At 35.3% G+C, this 19700-nt stretch overlaps 1 protein-coding gene and 1 pseudogene across 7 annotated transcripts in view; both read right to left on the bottom strand.

The window, feature by feature from the left end:
* The window catches only part of LOC119770455 (nose resistant to fluoxetine protein 6), a 241576-nt gene that overhangs the window by 54019 nt on the left and 167857 nt on the right, over positions 1-19700 (bottom strand). For all 7 annotated transcript variants that reach the window (XM_038265403.1, XM_038265406.1, XM_038265405.1 and 4 more), the window contains one exon: positions 16428-16686. In XM_038265403.1, the coding sequence (XP_038121331.1) occupies positions 16428-16686 (259 nt within the window). The remainder of the gene's footprint in view (positions 1-16427; positions 16687-19700) is intronic.
* On the bottom strand, positions 3193-15967 carry LOC119770674 (annotated as a pseudogene).

The raw sequence follows: 19700 nt of genomic DNA, 5'->3' as shown, positions 1-19700 counted from the left end.
ATTCTAAAATTCTAAAATTCTAAAATTTAAAATTCTAAAATCTAAAATTTAAAATTCTAAAATTTAAAATTTAAAATTTAAAATTTAAAATTCTAAAATTCTAAAATTTAAAATTTAAAATTCTAAAATTCTAAAATTTAAAATTCTAAAATTTAAAATTTAAAATTTAAAATTCTAAAATTCTAAAATTTAAAATTTAAAATCTAAAATTCTAAAATTTAAAATTCTAAAATTCTAAAATTTAAAATTCTAAAATTTAAAATTCTAAAATTCTAAAATTCTAAAATTTAAAATTTAAAATTTAAAATTTAAAATTTAAAATTTAAAATTTAAAATTCTAAAATTTAAAATTTAAAATTCTAAAATTTAAAATTTAAAATTCTAAAATTTAAAATTCTAAAATTTAAAATTTAAAATTCTAAAATTCTAAAATTCTAAAATTCTAAAATTTAAAATTTAAAATTCTAAAATTTAAAATTTAAAATTTAAAATTTAAAATTCTAAAATTTAAAATTTAAAATTCTAAAATTCTAAAATTTAAAATTCTAAAATTTAAAATTTAAAATTCTAAAATTTAAAATTTAAAATTCTAAAATTTAAAATTTAAAATTTAAAATTTAAAATTCTAAAATTTAAAATTTAAAATTCTAAAATTCTAAAATTTAAAATTTAAAATTCTAAAATTTAAAATTTAAAATTCTAAAATTTAAAATTTAAAATTCTAAAATTTAAAATTTAAAATTTAAAATTTAAAATTTAAAATTCTAAAATTTAAAATTCTAAAATTTAAAATTTAAAATTTAAAATTCTAAAATTCTAAAATTCTAAAATTCTAAAATTCTAAAATTCTAAAATTTAAAATTTAAAATTCTAAAATTTAAAATTCTAAAATTTAAAATTCTAAAATTCTAAAATTCTAAAATTCTAAAATTTAAAAATTCTAAAATTCTAAAATTCTAAAATTCTAAAATTTAAAAATTCTAAAATTCTAAAATTCTAAAAAAAATTATAAAAATCTTAAAATTCTAAAATTCTAAAATTCTAAAATTCTAAAAATTCTAAAATTCTAAAATTCTAAAAATTCTAAAATTCTAAAAATTCTAAAATTCTAAAATTCTAAAATTTAAAATTTAAAATTCTAAAAATTCTAAAATTTAAAATTTAAAATTCTAAAAATTCTAAAAATTCTAAAATTTAAAATTCTAAAAATTCTAAAATTCTAAAAATTTAAAAATTTAAAATTTAAAATTTTTAAAATTTAAAATTCTTAAAATTTTAAAATTCTAAAAATTCTAAAATTCTAAAATTCTAAAATTCTAAACATTCTAAAATTCTAAAATTCTAAAAATTTAAAATTCTAAAAATATAAAATTTAAAAATTCTAAAATTTAAAATTCTAAAAATTTAAAATTTAAAATTTAAAATTCTAAAAATTCTAAAATTTAAAATTATAAAATTCTAAAATTCTAAAATTCTTAAAATTTAAAATTCTTAAAATTCTTAAAATTCTAAAAATTCTAAAAATTCTAAAAATTCTAAAAATTCTAAATATTCTAAAAATTCCAAAAATTCTAAAAATTTTAAAAGATCTAAAAATTCTAAAAATTCTAAAAAAATCTAAAAATTGTAAAAACTCTAAAAAATTCTAAAAATTCTAAAAAATTTCAAAAATTTAAAGATTCTAAAAATTCTAAAAATTCTAAAAATTCTAAAAATTCTAAAAAATCTAAAAATTTTAAAAATTCTAAAAATTCTAAAAATTCTAAAAATTCTAAAAATTCTAAAAATGATAAAAATTATAAAAATTCTAAAAATTCTAAAAATTCTAAAAATTAAAATTCTAAAATTTAAAATTTAAAATTCTAAAATTTTAAAATTTAAAATTCTAAAATTCTAAAATTCTAAAAATTCTAAAAATTCTAAATATTCTAAAATTTAAAATTCTAAAATTTAAAAATTCTAAAAATTTAAAAATTTAAAATTTAAAAATTCTAAAAATTCTAAAAATTCTAAAATTCTAAAATTTAAAATTCTAAACATTCTAAAATTTAAAATTCTAAAATTCTAAAAATTTAAAATTCTAAAAATTCTAAAATTTAAAATTCTAAAATTTAAAAATTTAAAAATTCTAAAATTTAAAAATTTAAAATTCTAAAAATTCTAAAATTCTAAAATTCTAAAAATTCTAAAAATTTAAAATTTAAAATTTAAAATTCTTAAAATTCTAAAAATTTAAAATTCTAAAATTTAAAAATTTAAAATTTAAAATTCTAAAATTCTAAAATTATAAAATTATTAAAATTCTTAAAATTCTTAAAATTCTTAAAATTCTTAAAATTCTTAAAATTCTAAAAAATTCTAAAAATTCTAATAATTCTAAAAATTTCAAAAATTCTAAAAATTCTAAAAGATCTAAAAATTCTAAAAAATCTAAAAAAATCTAAAAATTCTAAAAACTCTAAAAATTCTAAAAATTCTAAAAATTTAAAAAATTTAAAGATTCTAAAAATTCTAAAAATTCTAAAAATTCTAAAACATTTAAAAATTCTAAAAATTCTAAAAGTTCTGAAAATTCTATAAATTCTAAAAATTCTAAAAATTCTAAAAATTCTAAAAATTCTAAAAATTCTAAAAATTCTAAAAATTCTAAAAATTCTAAAAATTCTAAAAATTTAAAAATTTAAAAATTTAAAATTCTAAAATTTAAAAATTTAAAAATTCTAAAATTTAAAATTCTAAAATTCTAAAATTCTAAAATTTAAAAATTCTAAAATTTAAAATTCTAAAATTCTAAAAATTCTAAAAATTCTAAAAATTCTAAAAATTCTAAAAATTCTAAAAATTCTAAAAATTCTAAAAATTCTAAAAATTCTAAAAATTCTAAAAATTCTAAAAATTCTATAAATTCTAAAAATTCTAAAAAATCTAAAAATTCTAAAATTTCGAAAAATTCTAAAAATTCTAAACATTCTAAAAATCTAAAAATTCTAAAAATTCTAAAAATTCTAAAAATTTTAAAAGATTGAAAAATTCTAAATTTTTTTAAAAATTCTAAAAATTTTAAAAATTCTAAAAATTCTAAAAACTCAAAACATTGAAGCATTCTGAAAAAATTATAAGCTACGAAATTTCTAAAAATAAAAACAAATTATAAAAATTCTCAGAAAAATAAAACATCTTAAAATTCATGAATGGTCTGGAGAAGTTTAGAGAAAAAAATTAGGATTCACATGAAATCAAGTAATACAGCAACTCACCGTAAAGCGTCTTGGTTATGTTTTGGTACTGCTCTATCAAATACTTGATTACTTTGAATGCTCTCCTGCGTGTCGCGGCCATTTCCGGCTGTTCAACCGGGACCGGTTCGACGGTTTGCTTCCCGCGAAGGTCAAATCTTCCTCCCAGTTGATTTTCGCCAGCTCTGGAGCTGCCCTTACTTGCCTCGATACGGATGTACTGCGTGTAGGTTGTGCTGTTCTTCATCATATGGTGCATCTTCCCGCTGCAACCAACTTCCTCCGCGGCTACAGATCGAAAGCTTTTTCCGGCAACCGTAGCACATTTCTTTTGCCAAGATGTTTATGCCCAAAGCTAATCACCCCGCCCTCTACGAGTACCTCGTAGGCGTGTCGGTCGCGCAGAGGGATTACTACACCCCGAAGCACCTGGAGCAACTAGAGTAGATTGCATGGAATTGCAATCCGGAATCTTGTTTATTTTGATGGACCTGTTTCCTCCCGCTCCCTTCTCTCCGTCCGACGACACCTTCACGTTCACACAGAGTTCAGCTCAACGACGAACGACGAATCTATGCCAACCGCGCGCGCTCGTACGCCTCCCGGTTCTTCAGCGGGCCGTGGTCGTTGAAGAACTTGACACCGCAACCGTCGCTGACGATGTAAACTCGTCTCAGTACACCTGGTGTTGGTCGCGGTCGTACTTGGTGAAGCCCCACTTCTTCTAGATGAAGATCTTCCGACGGCTGGGGAACTTGAACTTGGCACGACGCAAGGCCTCGACGGCCTGCTGTCGAAAACGATCGCTCGAGCGCACCGACATGATCAGCTGGCATTCCGGTTTGGAGTCTATCGGCTCCGGCACAGGACATCTTGTTGACGCGGATCACGTAGTACGGGTACAGCCGCATGCGGATGTGGAACTGGTCCTTGCCGCAGAACTTGACCAGTTATTTGTTGCAGCAACTGAGGCCTGCCCCGAGCGCTTCCGAGGACAGCTGCTCATACTCATCCGAAACTAGGTGGACGCACAGCGGGAAGTCCTCGAGTAGGGCCTTCTTACGGCCGAGATCGAAGATGCGGATCTTGGCGTCCGGGACACTACAGCAGAACCGCGACTTGTGTGTTCACGATTGGCAAACTAAAATCGAAAAAAGCATGACGTCACTACTACTGGTATCGAGGGAACCGAGTATCTGCGCTAATACCTGCACCTGCCTCCGGAGATTGTTCCGTCGACGCTTAAAAAGGCGGTTCCGTTCCAAATCGCAGCGCGCTCGTCGTGTCGGCGGACCGGATGCAGCAGGTTGGCGGACCGGACAAGAAGAGCGCTGTCGCCACCGGCGATGTTGAATTCCGTGATGGATTTGGCCGAGGAGCCCGGCCGCTTGATTTAAGCTTGCGAGGCGAAAATTTCCACACGGCTGTCCAACGGAGGGCGATTTCTTCGGGGTCGAAGCCTGGGCAGCCGGGGAAAAAGGGAGGGAAGCTGAAAATTAATGGTTTTAGATTAATTTAAGAAATAGAACAGTGTTTACTCATTTACCTTGCAAAATTCACCCAGCTTTTCCGCATCTTGAAACCACTTCGCGAAAAATAAAATCGGATTTGTTTATTTTTTTTGACAGCCCGTAACGCATTGGCTGCGGCGGTCTGCACTCTAAAATGAACCGACAACAAAGTGCGTTCGATTTTGGAAGCATTTTGTTTCGATATTGAAAGCAAAGTTTCCAATATTGAAAACTTTGCCGATGATTTCGCAAACATTCGACGTTTCCGAATTCGTCGCAAAGATTTTACGAAAACGCTGACCGGATTTTGTTCCGTGTTCACATATCATTTTTGTATGGACAGCTGCCAAATTCGTATGGAAAATTATATGGACAAACTAATGATGCACAATGGCTTCTTTGAGCATACCGAAGGCACCAAAAAGTTTCAGCCGGATTAAAAAATACAAAAATTAAAATTAAAGAAAAAAGACCGATTCCGTAGAGAACTGCTCAGCAGCAAAACAGAAAACCTGAGAACAGATCATACTACAATAGATACGCAAGTGTCGCAGTGGTCCGTGTCTGTTCACAGTAAAAAAAAATCTCATCCACATTATTCGTTAGGTTAGGTAGATTGTGTTGGTTTCAAGGGGTAAAAGATCAACAGTGCTACAGTGACCAATACGCGCCCATTTCTAGGATAGGGTTAAGTGACCTAAATTGGACCATAAATCCTTTGCCTTAGTCCCAAACAAATCTCCTTTTCTCAAAGCTAGTCTCAAAGCCAATACAGTGAGATAAATCGTAGAAAACCTTTATCTGTTAGAGAAAAGCTATCTCAGATCAAACACAGTTCTCCCGCTGTGCTCTTGTGTGACGGACGTGTGGCAGCCGCACGCTCGCGGCCTTGTTTACGTTTGGAGGTGTCGTGTTTTGCGGGTCAAAAGTGCCGATAGTGGCCGTCGTGGTGCTTTCGGTGGACTTTCCGCCCCAACATTCTGAGGAATGGAGGTGAACGAGCGCAAAAGGAAGAAAGAGGACGATAGCAATGTGGAGCAGAATCTGCTCAACAACAACAAGTTCAGCCCGCTAGCGGAAAATAACAACAATGCCAGCCCAGCAGGAGGAGGGGACGTCCCGGCGGCTCCAGCATCCAGCCAGTCGGCAAGTAAACAAAAGCAACCACCTTTGGTGGTGAAGTACACCACGGATTTGTACAAGCTCGTGGCGATAGTGGAAAGTTGTAAATTTGGTTTCGATCCGATTTACAAACTAACCCGATTTGGAACCAAGGTGACCTGCTTCTCTGTCAATGATTTTGACAAGTTGCAAGAGCTCCTCAAGAAGAAGTGGAATTCTACACCCACGGCCGAAGAAGCGAACGATTTCACCGGGTCGTTCTTCGTGGTTTACCTGATGAACTGAAACCGGATGAGGTCAAGTACCTGCTGAAGAGGGATCTCAAGCTGGACGCGCTGGAGGTGCATGTCATCAAGCGGAAGGAAAAGTCCACCGTGGACGAAACTCCGTACATTGTGGTCTTCCCAAGGGACACACCAATCTGAAGAAGCTCGCTACAATGAAAGTTGTGGCAAGCACTATCATCCGGTGGGAGGCCTACCGGAACAAGCGGCCGAACGTGACCCAGTGCAGGAACTGCCTGCAGCTGGGTCATGGAACCAGGAACTGTCACCTCAAGGGGAGGTGCAACAACTGTGGGGGTCCCCACAAGACGGACGAGTGCAAAGTCCAGGAAGCCGATCCGAAGCGGTGTGCCAACTGCTCTGGAGCCCACGAAGCCACGGACCGCAGCTGCCCCAAGCGTGCGGACTTCATCCAGAGGCGCCAGCAGACGGCGAAACCGAAACCGCCGGCAAGGAAGGCGGAGAAGCAAAGTCCAGCAGTTCCGGCGTTCACGCCGGCGGAGTTCCCTCCGCTGCCGGGCGCAGTTCCGGACGTGAAGCCAAAGGATCGCCCTCGACCCGCAGGAAGCAGTCAAGTAAATACTGGCGCCGGCGCCGGTGCCACCCCACGGCGGAAGGAGAGGAGGTGCTCTACAGTTCGGCTGAGCTGTGGCACATTTTTAACGAGTACAGCGCCAGGTTCCAGACCTGCAAGACCCGCGTGGACCAGTTGAGACTCGTCAGTTACATGCTCGGCAAATACGGCGGAAAATGAGTTTTTTTTAAATGTATTCTAATTTTTTATGAACCGTCCCTCGGTCCTAACTGGTCACAGCACCTAAACGGACCTAATAAAAATAAGTTAAGAATAAAAAAAAATATCACATATCAAAAGTTTGCTTGTCTGTTTTTTTTTTTTGACAAAGAACTTTTTTCTAAGGGCTCTATTCTGGTGAGGTGTCAATCCAGAAAAAAACGATAAATGTTGCGCGTTACGAAAATGTTGCATGCTTGGTACTGGAGAAGGGGTCTGCAACGCAACACGGCACTGTTGCGTGGAATTTTCCACACATTTGCAACAAAAAGCGAATGATGAGGTATGGGATAACCGGCGCAAAGGGGCGGGGCATCCATCTCCATTCTAAGCAAATATAACCCGGCTCGGTCAGTCCAGTGAAATCATTATATCGCAGGACGCCGAGGAGTAAACATCAACCTGGGCCTTGAAGCATATGGCCTGGAGGCCCAGAAGCAGTTGGCCGAAAAGCAGCTGACCTGGAGCAAGGAGCAGCCCAAGCGGAGGCAGGCCATCCGGAATTATTGAGAGCTACCAGAATATTCTGGCCACAAGACCCGGAGTGGCCACATCCCTCAGGGGTGTTCCGATGGAAGGCCATACGAGACTGGGAAATATGGGTATCAAACTTCTTGGATTTTGATACTGGTGATGAAAATGGCCATTTTGACCGTATTTTCCACAACCTGGAGTGGCCGGTGCTCTCAGGGAGGTTCTCCCGGGAGGACATTTACCGAACCATGCGATTCTGGGCAATATGGGTATCAAACTTCTTGGTTTTTGACACTGGTAATGAAAATGGCCATTTTGACAGTATTGGCCACCACCTGGAGTGGCTGTCCCAAGTGGACATTTACCCAACCAAACGATTTTGGGCAATATGGGTATCAAAATTCATGGTTTTTAATACTGGTAATGAAAAAGGCCATTTTGATAACCTGGAGTGGCCGGTGCCCTCAGAGAGGTTCTCCCGGGATACATTTACGAAACAAACTTATTTTGGCAATTTGCAAAATGGTGGTCTGCTGTTCTTCAAGAAAATTTTCGCTGTGAAAAGAAATTATTAATTGAATTGCGCAAATGAGGCGAAATGGCATTTTAAAATTTGAAAAGAATTACTTTTTCGTGAGATTTCGTAGCACTTGGAAGAGACTTTTTGGTGTTTTTTTTGTGTGGTGTCAATCTGGAACACTCACGTTGGCCATGGATTTCTGGCAGCCAATCAAATCCTCCACGGAAATGATCCTTTCCTGGTTTTTTTAATGAAAATGTGAGGAAAATATTTCAATTAATTTATACGTCAAGCGTCAAAAGCTTTAAATTGCGCCAAAAGCAGTGCATGAATCATTTGAAGAAATAACTCTTTCGTGAATTTTTCGTTGGCCATGAAAATAGCCATTTTGTTAAATTGTAGCAGAAGTTGATTCTTGTGGCCATCTTCTCGAGCGTCCATCTAAGTAGGCCTTGTTTTTCTCCTTCGACGTCATTTTAGCAGCAATTTCACGCACACGCTGGCGCTGGCGTGTTTCTTCTTCTCGGAGCTCGCTCTTGATTCAGTCGTTGTTTTTTCCGCTTCTGCTGCTGCTGCTGCTGCTACGATGTTGTTGGTTCGAACGATGACGATTGAATGAACAAAACTGGCAAAAAGGCTGCCTTTACGACTTTCCATCCCCACCAGTGCAATAAAAAGCTTGGATATTGATACTAGTGATGAAAATGGCCATTTTGTCAGTTTTGCCACAACCTGGAGAAGCCGGTGCCCTTAGGGAGGTTCTCCCGGGAGGACATTTACCGAATCATACGATTTTGGGAAATATGGGTATCAAACTTCTTGGTTTTCAATACTGGCCATTTCGAAAAAGGTGGCAACAACCTGGAGAGTCCGCTACCTCACGATTGTTCCGATTTGGGTACAAACATTGAACCGTACAGATATAATGATTTTTGATACGGAGCATAAAGAGAAATTGAGCGAATATATAAATCCAATCATGTGTTGATTTTATCTGACGCATAATTCAACAAAATGGCTTAATTTTAAAAGCTTTTCTGCTAAGTTCTGCACCTGCACCTTTTTTTAAATTAAATATGGGTCATTTTGTGCCAACTGGCAAACCACTCGAAATCGACATTTTCTGATCGAGCTCAAATTTGGTGGAGCTATTGATACTATCAAAACATGCAAGAATACCATTTATTGTAGCAAAGATATCGTGATCCTGAAGTTTTGTAAACCTTATTCTGTAAACTTCAAATATTAGATCAAAATGGCATTTTAGATTGTACTTAACTTAATAGTGAGTCAAATATTTGTCCGTATCCCCCCGTACGGAAAATGTTTGTGATATTAAAGTACATAAAATTTGACTAAAGTACCATGTTTTATACATCAATCGACGCGGCAAAATGTCCTCTTTAAGACACTGTCATTGGATTTGCAAAAAACTTTTTCTAAAAAAATACAAAAATAGTTTACTGAAAAAAGTCAAAAAAAGAGGTCAAATAATTGTCCGTACCCCTAACAAAAGTACAAAATCTGATCGATATAAGTGAATTCATATGTGAAATGTTGTTTCTATGTAAAATACTAGTACCTCTAGCCAGTTTGTGACAACTTTGAACTTGATAACTTTGTTTGGGTACGGACAAATATTTGACTCACTGTATTTAAAGGCTGGTGCGCACTTTTTCCCCGTGCGCACTTTTGCCCCGTACTACTCTAGTCTACATAATAGCAGTTCTCCACGAAATGGATCTTTTTTTCTTAAATTTAATTTTTTTTTTTTTAATCCGGCTTTAACTGTTTTTGTTCTGTATGCCCAAAGAAGCCATTTTGCATCATTAGTTTGTTCATATAAATTTCCATACAAATTTGGCAGCTGTCCATACAAAAATGATATATGAAAATTCAAAAATCTGTACCTTTTGAAGAAATTTTTTGATCGTTTTGGCAATATTGTCTTTGGCAAAATCGTAGGTATGGATAAGGACTACACTGTAAAAAAATACACGGTAAAATTTTTTGGTGATTTTTGATTTAACTTTTGTCACTAAAACTTGATTTGCAAAAACACAATTTTTAATATTTTTATTTTTTGTTATTTTTAGGGGACATAAAATGCCAACTTTAAAGAAATTTCCAGGATGTGCAAAAAATCTTTGACCGAGTTATGAATATTTGAATCAATACTGATTTTTTCAAAAAATCGAAATATTGGTCGCAAATAAATCTCAACTTCATTTTTCGATGTAAAATCAAATTTACAATCAAAAAGTACTCTAGTGAAATTTTCATAAAGTGCACCGTTTTCAAGTTATAGCCATTTTTAGGTAACTTTTTTGAAAATAGTCGCAGTTTTCCATTTTTTTTAAATTAGTGCACATGTTTGCACACTTTTGAAATAAATATTTTTGAAAAGCTGAGAAAATTCTCTATAATTTGCTTTTTGGAACTTTGTTTATACGACCTTTAGTTGCTGAGATATTGCCATGCTAAGGCTTAAAAAGCAGGAAAATTGATGTTTTCTATGTCTCACCCAAACAACCCACGATTTTCTAACGTCGATATCTCAGCAACTAATGGTCTGATTTACAAAGTTAAAATATGAAAATTCGTGAAATTTTCCGATCTTTTCGAAAACAACATTTCAAAAGGGCCAAACTTTCAATATTACGCCCTTTTGAAATGTTCGTCTAGATTTTAAAAAATTGAAAATATTGTTTTCGAAAAGATCGGAAAATTTCACAACCGAAACCGCTTCGCTAGGAGACGGTGAATTTAGCGGATTGCAGACTGGATTTTCGCCATGTGATGTGATGATAATCTAAGCCCAAGTTGCTTAGGAATCGATAATTGGGAATAGAACCAATTCCACCTGAACCAGATTCTCACCACCATGGCAGCCGTCCATCGCCGGCCACTCCCATCTCCACCGCGCACCAGCGACAAGGAAAGGGATTTGGTAGACGGGAAGTGTTGATGCTCCCGAACAGACGGTAATAACTGAATTCATGCAATTTCAATAACAAATACTGTTAAAATAACAGAAAGTGTTATGGAATATTCTTGCAAAATCCATTCTTGCATAAGAGTTCAATTACAGTTTATGATATCATAACAAAATTTGTTATCGGTCTGATATTGGTAAAAAGACAGAACAACTTGAGAATAACATGTTTTGTTATGGAAGAATACCTCAAACTGTTATTGGGATGATCGGATTAGTTGTTAAAATATCAAAAAATAATAAAAAAGATTTGTTCGAAGAATAACTTAAAACGTTATAAGTCTGAGTTATACAACGTCCATTATGAAAGGGTGGTTTCTCTTGATTTATTACTCCAAAGTGTTGAGTTTGACGGTCCAAAACGTTCTGATTTTATTGTGATCGAAAAGTCCCCCAGAGCCTCACACACGAGGTACTGAGGTTTTGCTTACAAAGCATTAATCGAGCTACTTGCTTTAATCGCGGCGAGGTAAACGAAGTTTAGCTTTGTTCGCAGTTTGGGTTACTGTTGTCGGCTGTGCTGACGATGTTGGTGGCGTCGATCAATTATGCGGAAAGCAATTTCCGTAACTTCTGTTATTACAATAACAAAACAATCATAACGACGAATAACAAATCTTGTTATAAATAACATAAAATGTTATTGGCCTAGTATTTTCCAATATCAAAAAAATGTTATTCCCGCGTTATTTCCGTCTGCTCGGGTCCAATTGTTTAAGGGGTCAAGGGCAAGTCACCACGGTGTCCCCAAGTAAGTTTCGCTTAGAGTTGGACGGTTTTTGGGAAGGTGAATGGTCTGAGGAGCCACTCTAGGCGAGTGGTAACGACCGTTTTTGCATTGTTGTTCGAATTCTTCGTGAGTTCTCATTTCTAATGGGAAAGCTTTCAATTCTTCTCATCTCTTATTAGATGAATTCTATCAGTCGCCCAGGCTATTTTTAGCGAGGTATTTTTAGATTCAATTTCAACTGCGCTTGCAATCTTGCATGCAATCTTGTTTGAGTTCTGATGATAAACTTGCATTCAATTTGATTCTTTGTCCGATTCTTGGATTCAACTATATCAGTCTAAGTCCTCCTCAAGCACCAATGCTCCACGGTTAAGTGGAAAGCATTTTGCTTGCCAATCCTAAGGACAGGGATCGAACCCCGCCTTGAGCTTCAAGTTTTTCATTTATTTCAAATTTTAATGAGTTCAGAACTATCTCGTTGGGAGCAGGTGGGTATCGAACCCAGGACCATTCGCTTATAAAGCGAACTTCGTAACCATTCTGCCACGATCGCTCCACGAAAAATTTCACGAATGTTTCATATTTTAACATTGTAAATCGGACCATGCTGAGATATCGACGTTAGAAAATGGTGGGTTGTTTGGATGAGACATAGAAAACATCAATTTTCCTGTATTTTTCAAAAGTGGGCAAACATGTGCACTAATTTAAAAAAGGGAAAACTGCGACTATTTTCAAAAAAGTTACCTAAAACTGGCTATAACTTGAAAACGGTGCACTTTATGAAAATTTCACTAAAGTACTTTTTGATTGCAAATTTGATGTTACATCGAAAAATGAAGTTGAAATTTTTTTGCGACCAATATTTTGATTTTTTGAAACAATCAGTAATGATTCAAAAATTCCCAACTTGGTCGAAGATTTTTTGCACAACCTGAAAATTTCTGAAAAGTTGGCATTTTATGTCCCCTAAAACATATCAAAAATAAAAAAAAATAAATTGTATTTTTTTGTAAATCAAGTTTTAGTGACAAAAAGTTAAATTAAAAATCACCATTTTTTTATCGTGTATCATTTTTTTCAGTGTAGTCCATATCCATACCTACAACTTTGCCGAAGACACCAAATCGATCAAAAAATTCCTTCAAAAGATAAATTTTTTTGAATTTTCATATATCATTTTTGTATGGACAGCTGCCAAATTTGTATGGAAATTTATATGGACAAACTAATGATGCAAAATGGCTTCTTTGGGAATACCGAAGGCACTAAAAAAGCTTCAGCCGCATTAAAAAATACAAAAAAAGAATGACCGAAATCTGAGAGAATTGCTCCTATAGTACACAATTCGACTAATATAAGAAAGAATACAAATTTCAAAGCTGTAGGTGCCATAGTTTCCGAGTTACACGTTATCAAAGTCAAAAAAGAGTATGAAAAGGTTAATTTTTTCAGAAAAAAACTGTAATTTTCAAATGATCATGGGTAATTCTCTACCAACTCACACGAAATCGGGAAAAGTTGCCCCGACCCCTCTTCGATTTGCGTGAAACTTTGTCCTAAGAGGCAACTTTTGTCCCTGATCACGAATCTGAGGTCCGTTTTGTGATATCTCGTGACGGAGGAGCGGTACGACCCCTTCCATTTTTGAACATGCGAAAAAAGAGGTGTTTTTCAATAATGTGCAGCCTGAAACGGTGATGAGATAGAAATTTAGTGTCAAAGGGACTTTTATGTAAAATAAGACGCCTGATTTGATGGCGTACTCAGAATTCCGAAAAAAACTAATTTTTCATTAAAAAAACACAAAAAAAGTTTTAAAAATTCTCCCATTTTCCGTTACTTGACTGTACAAAATTTTGGAACATGTCATTTTATGGGAAATTTAATGTACTTTTCGAATCTACATTGACCCAGAAGGGTCATTTTTTCATTTAGAGCAAAAATTTTCATTTTAAAATTTCGTGTTTTTCTAACTTCGCAGGGTTATTTTTAGAGTGTATCAATGTTATACAAAGTTGTAGAGCAGACAATTACAGACATAAGGGTTTCCTTATAAACATCACGAGTTATCGCGATTTTACGAAAAAAGTTTTGAAAAAGTTACTTTTTGCGTTTCTCTTTGTTTCGTCTTCCGTGTCTGTCGCGGGTGACCATGAACGGCCATGATCGATGACGACCAACTTTTTCAAAACTTTTTTTCGTAAAATCGCGATAACTCGTGATGTTTATAAGCAAACTCCTTATGTCTATATATCATTTTTGTAATTGTCTGCTCTACAACTTTGTAGAACATTGTTACATTCTAAAAAATAACCCTGCAAAGTTAGAAAAAACACGAAATTTTAAAATGAAAATTTTTGTTTTAAATGAAAAAATGACACTTCTTGGTCAATGTAGATTCGAAAAGTACATTAAATTTCCCATAAAATGACATGTTCCAAAAAAATTTACAGTCGAGTAACGGAAAATGGGAGAATTTTTAAAACTTTTTTAGTGTTTTTTTCGATGAAAAATACGTTTTTTCGGAATTCTGAGTACGCCATTAAATCGGGCGTCTAATTTTACAAAAAAAGTCCCTTTGACACCAAATTTCTATCTCATCACCGTTTCAGGCTGCAAATTATTGAAAAACACCTCTTTTTTCGCATGTTCAAAAATGGAAGGGGTCGTACCGCCCCTCCGTCACGGGATATCAAAAAACGGACCTCGGATTCGTGATCAGGGACAAAAGATACCCCTTAGGACAAAGTTTCACGCAAATCGAAGAGGGGTCGGGGCAACTGCTGTGTGAGTTGGCGGAGAATTACCCTCATATTTAATTGAATTAGCCAAGGATTTCCAATATTTCTAGAGTCTTGGAAAGGTAAAGATAAGATGACCTTCAAAATTGACATAATGTTAACAAATTTTTGATTTTTGTGTTATTTAAAAAATAAAACTTCAATTTTTGTCTAAAAATACAACTTTTTACTAATTTAATCCAGTACATAAATGTCTCACACTATCCCGTGTTTTTAATTTGTTTGTTATTTTGTTTTTATATTTTATTATAGAGGTTTTACACTTAATGTGCATTAGGGTGCCCAGAATATGGGACTGTGAAGTTTGTATGGGAAAAATCGATAAAATGTATGGAAAACCCAAGTTTCTTACGGTTTGGTCTGCACGGTGCGCTACTCCCATCCAAATATTCTCAAAAGTGAGATTCTTATTGGAAATTTAATGCTCTACAACTTTGTAGAACATACCAAAGCTGTAAAACTCGATTTAAAAAAGTCATTTTTGTATGAAAAACATTTTTTTCACCAACTTTATGCTCGGGTATCAATGGGTTAAATTCATCCAGTTTCTCTCAAAATTTACACAGATGCTTAAAATAACCCAAAAAACCGTTTTCCGCTTGTGGAGCAGGGGGTCATTTTTTCTGGGCACCCTAATGTGCATTTGCCTCTTGATTGATTTAAAGATAATTACAATTATTACATATATTTTAATTCACACCACTTCATAAAATTCTAGATTAAATTTTCAAAACAACCTATCCCTCATGGGTTTCCTATGCAGATAGGGCCTTTTGAAAATTTAATCGAGAATTATCAGTTCTCAGTTTTCCACTATCTTCAGCTCCAATCTGTAGTAGCATTTCTTCGTCCTTTTTCGAATCAGTGCCATAATTAATATGGCACTTCTTCTCCTGGGGAGTAATTTTAGATACAGCAGAAAGTTGTCGTTTGATTGTCTTCCTCTATTCCCAACAGTGCTGAAAGCGTCATCGATGGTAGTGACCTCCGAGACTAGATCAGCTCCTGTTGTTGTTGTTGGATCTGGAACAATAGTGTTTGTCGTCGTCTGTTTGCAGGTCGTCTTCTCGCAGTTTACGTTTGTCTTCTTCTTCCCAGCTTTTGCAGCCGAGTACGATTTGTCCGGGTGATATTTCTGTCCACACCGTCGGCAAGTAGAGATCTGGCCAGAATGAGTGGCCAAGCCTAGCAGGACTTTGATGCTCACGTATGACGGAACCGGCTTGGTAAGTTTCATCCTCAGGACCCGCACACTGTTTGGAATCCCAGGGAAGAAGTTCTTCCAAACGTCGTCCGTAACGGATAGCACCTCGCCGTACTGCGCTATTCCGTCAGCGATGTCGTCGTTGGGCATTCCAGGCGGAAGATCATGGACTCGAACGTCGACAGCATTGTCGTCAACGTACACAGGGATCCGGTACATCTTCTCATCTGAGCGAATTGCGTGCTTCATGTTGTTGTCAGCTGCTGCCTTGGTTGCTGTTGCTTGATTAGCCATTTCGATCAGGACGCCGTTCCGGGTGTTGTGCAGTTGAACGCACTTTAACCCGGCAGGCCCATGCTTTTCACCACGAAAATTTTCACGAAATCTAGCGTTGGACGAGTTGAAAGCACTCCGAAGTCCACGAAAATCGTGTTTTTACGAGCGAGACTCATGCTCCAGCCAATCACAAAAGATTTAGCAGGATTTACGTCTGATAGGCACCGCGTATTGTTGCCGACTGGAATTAGTTTGTCATAAAATTTGGAATCTAACAAACAAGGTCATCTTTACAAAAGTTGTGCAAAGTTGCAAAAACGGATTTTACAGCAAGTTTTGGATTAAAAAATCATGCGAGATATTTCAAAATAACTAATGTTTCATGTACCTACCTGGTACATGTACACGACACGCTTAGTTGAGTGACGTCGTATTTATGTTTACCTGTATTTTCACGACTTTCATAAACAAAACTTACCTTACAAATCGATAACCAACTAATCCAAAGAAATGATATGTTCCGGCAGTGAACTCATTAACACCTTGTGTCAGTTTTTCTAGTTTTCCTTTGGCATTTGTACGGAAATATATATATGATACAAGGAATCCACTAATGAAAAAGAATGTGTCTACACTATATGCTCCGTTAAGTATTATTTGAAACAGCATTTCCTTCTCTACAACTTTCCTAAGTTCCATGTTATCAGAGTATTTAAACACAACAATCATCGTATGCCCTGAAAATTAATAATAAAATATTTCCATTAGGAACAACCCCGTTTAAAAATAATCTGGTAAATTTGAGTGTCTGGCGCAGGCGGACGTTTCCCACATTAACTCAGTGCGGACGTTACGCATCGGCGGCCGTTACTGATCGTGTTTGGCAACCGAGGGCGGGCCGCCTGGGCGGTTGAAATTGAAATTTGATTTTTTTTCAATTTCGTCCGCCCTCCATCCGCCTTGGCGTGCCATGGGCGCATCGCCTGGGCGGTTCAAACTGATCGCTGAAATGTTTCAATATCGTTCGCCCCTCAATCTCCGCGGCGAGCCAAAGGCTGATTGCCGTGGCGGTTTGCATCTGAAGGAATTTATTTCGAATTTGACATTTCAGTCAGTTTTCAACGAGCTTCGGTGGGTGTTGTTATTTAATCGGCGGCTGCTGATTTTCGTTGTAAAGTTTGTGTTGGGAGAAGTGTTGTGTTGTTTAGATTGTTTACTTAAGTAAACAAACAGTTGAAAGTGCGTTTGAAATAGTGATCGAAGGTTGTTTTGCAAGAATAATCGTTATTGTTGGTGTAATTTATGTGACACCTTATAAATATTGTTGGCAGATGTGCAATCATTTGGAATACTTAGAATTTGATATGTTTCATTGTTGTTATGATTTGATTTGTTCTTTATTGTATGTTTGTATGGAAATTTGGTGTACATTTTGGTAAAAAGTATATCTTTCCCAGGGAAACCTCTTTAAGAGTATCGAGGTGGCATTTACAAAGCGGATTTTGTGCCAATGTTTACTCAAATAATGTTAATGTTTGTTTTGTGGGAATGTTAACACTCCAAAGATTGCGGGTTCAGTGCCAGTAGTGGAGGCAATTAGTGGTGCAGCAGCGATTTTTGTCTTTCTTTTGTTTGACGTTTTTTAGGTGTGCATGATGCAGGACGTGGGTAGGAAGTAATTTCAATTATTTTCAATTGTCAGTTCAGTGGCAACAGTATCATTTAAAATTGTGTTTAATTTTTTTTACAGCTTCCTGGATCATTTATAAATGAACTGCTTATATGTATTTATCTATTCTTCATTTGATTTATTTGAATGTTTATATCATTCCTATTCTTTGTCCTTTTTTCTACCATTCCTCCATACTATATATGATCAAATTTCATGAACTAACGACAGTTACTGAAATAGCAATGGAACCATCTGAAGAATTTTTCTTTCAAATATAATTATCTTTCTTCCAGCTTCCGGGAATCTTCTTCAATTTTAATGCCTACATCTATCTATTCACTAGATGATTTATTTCAATGTTTATATCCTTCCTTATACTATTCCTTTTCTTTCAGCAATGGAACCATCTGGAGCACTTGTCTTTTTAATTATAATTGTTTGTTTTGCAGCTTCCCGGAAACATCTTTAAAATTACTGCTTATTTGTATTTATCATTTCACTGTAAGATTTATTTTAATATTCATATCTACCATTCCCCCATACAATATATGATCAAATTGAATGACAAGAAAGAACATGGGGTGTAATCTAGTAGGATACTTTCTTCGGATTAGCTGCGCTTGTGTTTGATTAGATTAGAGTATGAATTGTTAACATTCAATACGTTGCCTGTTTATATGTAAGTACCAATAATACATGAACATTTTAAATAATTTAGTTTTTAAGAATTAGTTTAAGAATTATTTTTATTAGGGGTAGGCGTGGCTGAATGGTTACGCTGTTCGCTTTGTAAGCGGAAGGTTCTGGGTTCGATTCCCATCTGCCCCTATCGAGAAATTATGGAAAGAAGGAATTCTGAACACTTGAATATGAACGAAAAATTCATTAGCTCGCGGCGGGGTTCGATCCCCCGTCCTTTGGGTCAGCAGACAAAAATGCTAACCACCAGACCATCGAGGCTTAGTAGTCTAGAAGGATTAAGAATGCTATAAGAATCCAAGAAACTTGATTGGAATCTGTGTGAACCTAAGAACAGGAAAATGCAATATTGAATGCAAGTTGAATTCACGGACACTGGTTGCATAATTGTTAGGCGAATAATTGAACTTTCAACACGACCAGAATTCACCACAAAAAGCTTGGTGAACCAAATTGGAAAGCTTCCAAAAATGAATCCAAGAACATACGAAGAATTAAAGACTATAAATAGATTTGACCGGCCGCATCACTTACCACGGTGAATCCTGGCTTCACACCCATCTTACTAACACCCTCAAACCTCACGAGATACTTTGTCGAAGACGCAGCTGATTTAGCGGTCTTCATCACTCAAGTATCGGACTAAAATTCCTATCCACTTCCCCCGTGTCTTACCACTGGTCGTGGCCGGCGCTGTGATTGGCTAGCATGATAGGGACATTTGAAAGTTGCGAAGTGGTGATGATTGGTTCCTACTCTTCATCTGTGGTCCACGGAGCAATTCTTGGAGGTCCTGGTCAATAACAGAGTAGCAACTACGGGTAGACACCAATGCTATGCTATGCTATTAGTTTAAGAATTATTTTTATTTCCAGGAAATGAAAAATCTTCGCAATAAGTTTGCTTATCAATATATTATTTTGTTTCTTTATTTTTTTCATCATTTCACCTCAGTGAACTAACAACGCACGTAAGTTGTATTGAGAACAAAATTATGTTGAAAATTATGTTTTTTTTTTTCATATTTTTGTTTTATTTCTAAATTTCAGCACACAAGAATCTACAAAGATCTGCAATTCTATATAAAGCACTTTGTGTTTTTTTCAGTTTTAGATGAACTTGAAAAAACACTATCAGAATCCTGAAGGAACCTGAACGGGTATTCTGCTTAGGCGGATGAAATATGTATGAAAGGCGAATCGAGAGCGGGCCAAGGCGGTTGGGGCTTTTTGGGCGGTTGAACTTTATATAGGGGGCTGATCGGGGGCGACCCGCTAGCGGACCATCTTACAGGGGCGGACGAACCGTATATGAAAGGCGGGTCGAGGGCGAGCCACGGCGGTTGGGGCTTTTTAGGCGGATGAACTTTTATATGGGAGG

This window comes from Culex quinquefasciatus, chromosome 3 (genome assembly GCF_015732765.1).
Source record: "Culex quinquefasciatus strain JHB chromosome 3, VPISU_Cqui_1.0_pri_paternal, whole genome shotgun sequence".
NCBI classification, from domain to species: domain Eukaryota; kingdom Metazoa; phylum Arthropoda; class Insecta; order Diptera; family Culicidae; genus Culex; species Culex quinquefasciatus.
This window is presented reverse-complemented; position numbering and strand designations above follow the sequence as displayed.